Source organism: Trematomus bernacchii, unplaced genomic scaffold (genome assembly GCF_902827165.1).
Source record: "Trematomus bernacchii unplaced genomic scaffold, fTreBer1.1, whole genome shotgun sequence".
Classification (NCBI taxonomy): domain Eukaryota; kingdom Metazoa; phylum Chordata; class Actinopteri; order Perciformes; family Nototheniidae; genus Trematomus; species Trematomus bernacchii.
In genome coordinates this window covers 195,669-203,592 of record NW_022987696.1, presented here as the reverse complement: position 1 = coordinate 203,592, position 7,924 = coordinate 195,669, and the positions used below count along the sequence as shown (strand labels likewise).

The 7,924-nt window shown below is 45.6% G+C and overlaps 1 protein-coding gene across 4 annotated transcripts in view; it reads right to left on the bottom strand.

Annotated features, from left to right (window-relative positions):
• Nucleotides 1-2,771: 2,771 nt before the first annotated feature.
• Nucleotides 2,772-7,924, bottom strand: part of LOC117489249 (NLR family CARD domain-containing protein 3-like) — a 46,300-nt gene continuing 41,147 nt past the window's right edge. For all 4 annotated transcript variants that reach the window (XM_034138445.1, XM_034138447.1, XM_034138448.1 and 1 more), the window contains one exon: nucleotides 2,772-3,387. In XM_034138445.1, the coding sequence (XP_033994336.1) occupies nucleotides 2,843-3,387 (545 nt within the window). In that variant the 3' untranslated portion in view covers nucleotides 2,772-2,842. The remainder of the gene's footprint in view (nucleotides 3,388-7,924) is intronic.

Genomic DNA, 7,924 nt, shown 5'->3' with positions numbered 1-7,924 from the left:
CATGTGTTAAATAGTGGTGATTAATATATTTTGTCAGATCAGATTACACTTTCGCACTAAACAAAATAAATAAATAAATATTAGCATACACGGTAGCGTTAGCATACATGCTAGCGTTAGCCATACTAGCCTGTACACATGCTTATTGCACAGCTAGCATTAGCTATATTTACCTTGGTTACACTTAGCGGTCCCATGTGTTAATCTGTGTATGTTACACTTGCATGTATGAGATCATTAAGTGCCTTGTATCGTCTTTTTTTATAGTTTCACTCCGGACTGCAAATAAGTCAATAAAGGAGCATGGCTGCTCATTCCCTGGCTCTCAACAGAGTTTGGCTGGCTCTTTAATCTATGTTCACACTGAGACAGTACAACACATAGAGAGAACAGTACACCTATTGTGTAAGTACATACAAGCAGGTCACACAGTATGATCACAAATACATACAATCTGTTAAAAATCTGTTTTTATTAAAAAGTACAGGCTACATGTGTTCTCAGCCTTGGAGAAACTTGAAATTTTTTGGTATGTGTCTGAACCTCTCTATAGTGGGTCATTAATAAAACAGATATTTCAACGTGTGCCTACTTTGTTCATGTACTGTTGAGGTTAATTTCAGTAGTTGTGTGCTATCATGTATTTACAAAGTGTGAAGAGGAGGCAACTTTAGAATAGGGAACCTGTTCAGGTCAATTAGAGTCAAACTACTAGCTTATTGGTTATGAACAAGACTTCACTTTAGAATAGGGAACATGTTCTTAGATATAAATGCCTAATTTTGAGTTATTTAGACTTAATTAACACTTATAGTTTCATGTCTTGTTACGTAAGAATAGATCATATTTGTTAAGTGTTATGAGAGAATTACTATTCTTGTGGTACTACTGCCTTATTAGGCCCATATTGAGCAGAGCATATTAAGACCCAAACTCATGTACAACAACTTCCTTACTTGCAATAAATAAGCACTAATTAGAGGGTTATTGAGGAAAAACTCTCAACTAATGGCCTATTACTGGGAGAATATGGTCATGCAGAATAAGGCATTAATAAGTGTTTTATAATGACTAATAAAGAGCCAATATACTGCTAATATGCATGTTAATTAACAACTAGTTCATGGTGAATTTGTGTACCTTAATATAAAGTGTTACCAAATTCTATATTGATTCTGACTCTTCTACATCCAACTCACAGGTTTATCATTGCTTTGAGAAAAAAGATTATTAATTTAACCCTTTTAGAAGTGAAGTTATGGTCATTTGTTCTGGGAATGATATTTTCGAGCCTGAGACCTGAAAAACAGGCTCAGGACTTAAGAGGTTAAACAGAAATACTGATGATGCTTGATATATGATATTCAGTATGTTCTCTTGTCTTTTATTTGCTTTGCATTGAATATTGGGCTCATCCAAAAGTAACTGGGGTTAAATCAAGTTGTTGTACTTATTGTGATACTTGGATGGGGTTACTGATTACATTTCCTATAGGTCATATGTTTTAACCTCTGACTTTGTCTTGTGTTGTGTGCCAAACTAAATGTACCAAAACAACTTCAATATTTTGATTACCATTTCTGCATTACTTTAAATGTTTCTATATTTAGTCTATATACACGTAAATAGAAAATGATATATACAAGAACAGAATGTAAAATGTAATATTGTACAGTAAGATTAAATTAAATAAGGTTTATCACGGTGATAACTATTTAGATAAATAAATAGTTTGATGAGAACAGATGAATTCTCATGGATGTTCTTCACAGAGCTCAGGTGGTCAATAGTCTGATTGAAACTGTCCCTGAGTCTATTATTTATACCTTTACCTTTTACGCATTACTTTCCACCATATATATTATAATTCTCTCACGATTTACGCATTGTGGAGGAAACTTCTGAAGCAATGGGAGTCAGGACTCAAAGAGACACGAGGAGAGCTGGAGCTTTGATGGCAAACACTGACGGTTTATTTGGAGCTTCAGCCGGAGAATTCACAAGACATGTCACGGGCCGTGAGTTGACCACAGGTTGAGATGCTACAATCAATTCTGAAGAACTCTCCCCCAGACCCATGTGTTTAGCTAGTTCAGAGAGAATAATCAACATTGTGGATAACAAGATAGAATCATAACACCTCTATCAGCTGATCCAACAGGCAGGAACAGGGAGACAGAACACTGAGAGCACAGCAGCCAAGGTTACAGGTGTGTGCGCTCAGTCAGGACACACTGATACACTGGGTCAAAGTTAGGGGGCTTGGAAAATATTTCCCCAACAGTTCCTCTCTTTTTATCAATTTTGATAAACAAAACCTTAGTCTAATAATATTTGGTTCAACTTAAATCAATGGGAATCTTCAGATTTGAGTGTGGACTTACACAACATCAATTACATCAATAACAATCACATTAAGAACAACATGATAAGATTGAAACATTCAATCACAATGATTGAGACAGCCAATCAGAACAGAGAATTCATCTCTCGTCGGTGTTTGGAGCATCTTTTTGTCAAAAGCATAATAATGAACACATATAAAATCACAGATACATAACAGCAAAACATTTTTAAACTAATATGTTTTAACATTTAATCATTAGTTAATCTCATTTATCAAACTATACAATCAAAACCAGCTTGCAGCTTAAAGATTTACTTTAAGGCAATCACTAGTCAAAGCACTTAAAAATCAGCGTCATAAGAGATCCAGCTAAGGTATAAAATCCCCTCCTCTCTCCTATCTCCCCTCCTCTCCCTATCTCCTATCTCCTCTCTCCTCTCTCCATCTCCTCTCTCTTATCTCTCCTTGCTCATCTCTCCTCTCCCCTCTCTCCTCTCAGACCTGCAGAGGAACCAGAGATATTGAGGCACCATGTGGCCCAGTCCCGAACCCAGCATAGAGAGGTTTAGTGAATGTGGCTCTGAAGGTGTGGATGTGGATCAGTGTGCCAGAGGAGACTCTGTAGAAGGAGAGAGAGCCAGCAGCATGATCCAGATACACTGCTACTCTACCAGAGGAGGAGTGGGAGGAGGTGGAGAGGAATGTTCCTGTCTTATTGTGCCTGACTGAGTAACGACCATCAGAGCACTCCAGAGTCCAGGACTGATCATTCCTTCCAAACTCACAGTCCTCTCTCTTTCCTCTCCTGCTGATTTCTCTGTAAGTTACTGATATAAAAACCACTCCTCTCCACTCGACCTCCCAGTAACAGCGACCAGTCAGAGCTTCTCTACACATCAGCTGTACGTAGAAGTCAAACCTCTCTGGATGAAAAGGATATACCTGCTCCTCGTATCTGACATATGTCACTGTCCTGTTGTTGTCAGACAGTTTGAGGTTCCTGTTTACTGTGTTTGTGTCCAGCTCCAGTTCACAGGCATCTGATGGAGAGAACAGCTGCAGGTTATCATCTGTTCATTTATTAACTACTTTACTGACAATCACTGACAGGAAGTCATTCAGACTGACGTCTCATATTCACTGAGAATGATGTCTAACAACCTGATCTTCATCAGTAGGTGATCCATCAATGATCTCAGACCTAATACTTATTATTGTAAAATAAGAGATAAGAAAAGGGAAACAGCATCAGCGTCCAGCTGTTGATATACTGTCACTATCCAAAGAGTCTCATGTGAAGAAGCTTTCACAGGAACATGTTTCAATGATATTACAGTTTCAGTTGCTAACACACTAAAATCTCACATAAAGCATAATTAGTTAAACTCACACTCAAAGAGCCTGAGCTCAAAACTCTAAACACATTTTCAGCTCTGCACCCAACTTTGCACTTTTTGTAAAACACTGCACACGGTTCTCTAAGTAAGACACAGAAATCTGACATATTCACTAGTTTGCCATTTTCAAAACACTGCCATTAAACATGCTACACACATGAACCATTCATAAATACACATGTCACATGACCATAAAGACTGAACTGCTTTACTGTGGACTCAGCAATCAGGATGGAAGCACTAGAACAAGGCTTCATGTAAGAACTGCTTACAACAGCAATGGATATATGGAGAGAGAGAGAGAGAGGGAGGAGGAGAGAGAGAGAGAGATGGAGGAGCAGAGGTCAGACCCAGTGAGGAGCTTTTCCTCAAAGTTTTCCTTTCCACATCTGTAACAATGTGCGTGAATGTAGCACCTTTTCTCTTTTGTAAAACTCACGGCCCTCCAGCAAAAAACTGAAGTGCCGCACAGCCAGCCAGAGTCCAAGGAGCTCTCGGTCAAAGGCGCTGTACCTGCGTTCCCTGGGCGTCAACTGACGGCTGAAAAAGGCGAGTGGCTGCCAAGCGCCCTCCACCCACTGCTCGTGCACTGCACCGACAGCGTAGTCCGATGCGTCTGTGGTAATGGAGATGGGAGCCGTGGATGACGGGTGTGCCAACAGGGCCGCCTGAGCCAGCGCGGTCTTGACCTCTTTAAAAGCCACCTCAGCATCCGCCATCCAGTCGATCTCCTGGATGGGGGCCTTACCCTTCAACGCCTCATACAGCAGCCGCATAATGTGGGCGGCCCGGGCAATGAAACGGTGATAGAAAGTCACCATCCCCAGGAACTCACGGAGCGACCGAGCTGTGAGCGGGCGAGGAAACGCCGCAGCAGCCTCAACCTTCGCCGGCAGGGGTGCTGCACCGCCTTTGGTGACGCGGTGCCCAAGGAAGTCAATGTCAAACACCCCGAACTGGCACTTTGCATGCTTGATTATCAACCCGTGTTGGCTGCGCCTCGTGAAAAGGGCTTGGAGGTAGGACAGGTGCTCTTCCACAGAAGCACTGGCGACGAGTATGTCGTCCAGGTAGACGAACACAAAAGGCAAGTCCCGCAGCACCAAATCCATCAGGCGCTGGAACGTTTGAGCGGCATTCTTGAGCCCAAAAGGCATCCGCAGGAACTCGAAAAGTCCAAACGGCGTTATCACTGCCGTCTTGGGAATGTCCAGGGGATGCATGGGCACCTGGTGGTATCCACGCACCAGGTCCACTTTAGAAAACACCAGCGTACCGGCCAGATGCGCTGAAAAGTCCTGAATGTGCGGCGCCGCGTAGCGGTCAGGTGTCGTGGCGTCGTTGAGACGGCGGTAATCCCCACACGGGCGCCAACCGCAGTTCGGCTTGGGAACGACGTGCAGAGGAGAGGCCCAAGGATTGTCAGACCGACGGACAATACCCAGGCGTTCCGTGGTCGAAAACTCCGCCCTCGCTACTGCAAGCTAAGAAGGGTTCAACCGCCGGGCCCTGGGGTAGACTTGGGGACCTTCGGTGGTGACGTGGTGCTCCACCCCATGCTTGGTGGTTAGCGCAGAGAAGGTGGGCAGCGTCAGGTCTGTAAATTCAGCCAACAGCCTGAGAAAAGTGTCCGCCCCCGACAGCGAGCCTGACAGCCCGTCGTACGCCGCCTTGCCGAGCGTACACACGAGGGAGGAAAACGTCAAGGCATCAACCAAGCGTTTATTTTTAACGTCCACCAGGAGTCCGTGAGCCTGCCCTGAGGAGGGGAAAATAAATGTCTGCCGTCACAAAATCCCAGTTGAACCGCTGTCCTCCAATACACAAACACATAGGCCTCACGCCGTACGTGCGAATGGGGCCGCCATTAGCCGTCGTCAACCGTGGTCCGTGTCCCCCACGAGCGACGTCCTCCCTCGACGCAGGAACCACACTCCGTTGAGCGCCCGTGTCACACAGAAACAAACTTCCCGAGACTCTGTCGTTGACGAAGAGAAGCCTGCTCGTGCCGCCAACGCTCAGGGCCACTACTAAGCGCCGGCTCCCCCGTTTCCCGGAGGTTTGTAACTGCAGGGAGCGATACGCCCTGGCCCCGAACCGCGCGTGGAAAAAACACTCTCCTGTGTCTCCACGCCGTTTTGGCACCGTAGCGTCCAGCCTCCCCCAAGCCTTCTTAACTGGTGAGGGGGCACTGGGCGTCACAGCTAGCGCCTCTGCACCGGACTGCTGGGTAGCCAGGAAAAAACGGTCACCCTCTTCAGCCAAGGCGCGGGGCTCCGTAATGGACGTGTTGGCTAGCGCCGTCTGAACTTGGGAAGGCAAGTGGCGCAGGAACGTCTCCATAAACAAGATCCGGGGATCTTCCCCCCCCCAGGAGATTCAGCATTTTCTCCATGAGCTGGGATGGCTTGCTGTCTCCTAGGCCTTGAATGTCAAGAATCTGGCGGGCCCTCTCCTTAGCAGATAAGCTAAATGTCTGCCTGCCTGCAGACTTCTATAAGGCTCTCTGGCCGGTTATAGGAGACGACCTGCTGAGTGTGCTCAGAGACAGTCTAAGTAACGGGAGGTTGCCTCTGAGTTGCAGGAGAGCTGTGCTCACTCTCCTCCCTAAGAAAGGAGACCTGCAGGAGATTAAGAACTGGCGTCCTGTGTCTCTACTCTGTACCGACTACAAGCTGCTTTCCAAAGTGTTAGCAACGAGGCTGAGAAAAGTGATGGAGCATGTCATTCACGTAGACCAGACATACTGTGTACCCAGCAGGTTGATAACTGACAACGTGACTCTAATTCCAGATGTTTTGGACCTCTCCGGTTCATTGGGCTGTGAGCTTGGTCTGATTTCTCTAGACCAAGAAAAGGCTTTTGACCGAGTTGAGCATCAGTACTTGTGGCAGACGCTGGAAGCTTTTGGGTTCAGCTCTGGTCTCATAGCCAAGATCCAGGTCTTGTACAGGGACATTGAGAGTGTACTGAAGATAAACGGTAGTTTGTGTGCTCCTTTTGAAGCTCAGAGAGGAATCTGACAGGGCTGCTCTTTGTCCGGGATGCTCTACTCCCTGGCCATAGAGCCTTTTTTACACCGGTTAAGGTAAAAGTTACAGGGTTTCTCTTTTCCTGGCTGTAGGGATGTTTTTAAATTGTCTGCGTATGCGGACGACATAATGGTCTTTGTTAAAAAAACAAGATGACATCAATGTTTTAACTGAAACTGTGAGCAATTTTTGCAAAATCTCATCTGCTCGAGTGAACTGGGGGAAAAGTGAGGCCTTAGCAGTAGGAGAGGGCAGCATTGACAGCTTGTTGTTACCTGGGGGCCTTGGTTGGAAAAGGGCAGGGTTAAAGTACCTGGGTATTTATCTTGGTGATGACACGTTTTGTTTGAAAAACTGGGACGGGCTTATAGAGAAAGTGGAAGGCCGGTTAAAGAAGTGGAAGTGGATCCTTCCCAAACTTTCTTTTAAAGGAGAGGTGTCATGGCCATTTCCACTGATCATAGTTCCATTGTTGAGGTCTACTAAAATAGATTTATATTGTGCATCTCTCCAAACTCACATTGGTTTCTCATACAGCATCTCTGTAAACTACGTGTATTCACTGAATTTCACTCTCTGCCTTTAACGGCTCGTTGTAGCTCCAATAGCTCCAGCCCCCACCCTCCCTGTGAGCACAGTGTGCTCTGATTGGTCGGGACGTTGTGAATCGCGCTGAGCTCCATGGAGGTGTTGTTTCCTTGTTTAGGATACATAGCGAAACACAGCCAAATTCATCCTGAGCACACACAAAGTCACAGCCGAAGTAAAAACAATAAGTGTGTCTTGATATTGAGTAAGAAAAAGGTTGATAAACGCTGTGAGAATGGGTCTGCAGAGAGAATTTCGCCGCGATCCCAACTGTCTGTTATCAGCCTGCAGCCAGGGGGGAGAAATCAGCTGAGCTGCCTGCTCCCTCCACACAGATGTGTGTGTGAGGAAGTCCGTGGATCGGTCAATTTGGACCAATCAGCGGGGGCTTAACGTAACGGCTCCGCGGACGTAACGTAACGGCTCTTCGGGATTGGTCCATTTCGTTCCGGGTACCGCTTGACATCATGCCGTACCCGGAACGAAATGGAAGACTCAAATGGACAGTGACGTATCTCCAACGAGGCGTTTTGGGGAGGTATTTTCTGTGTTAGAGTTTT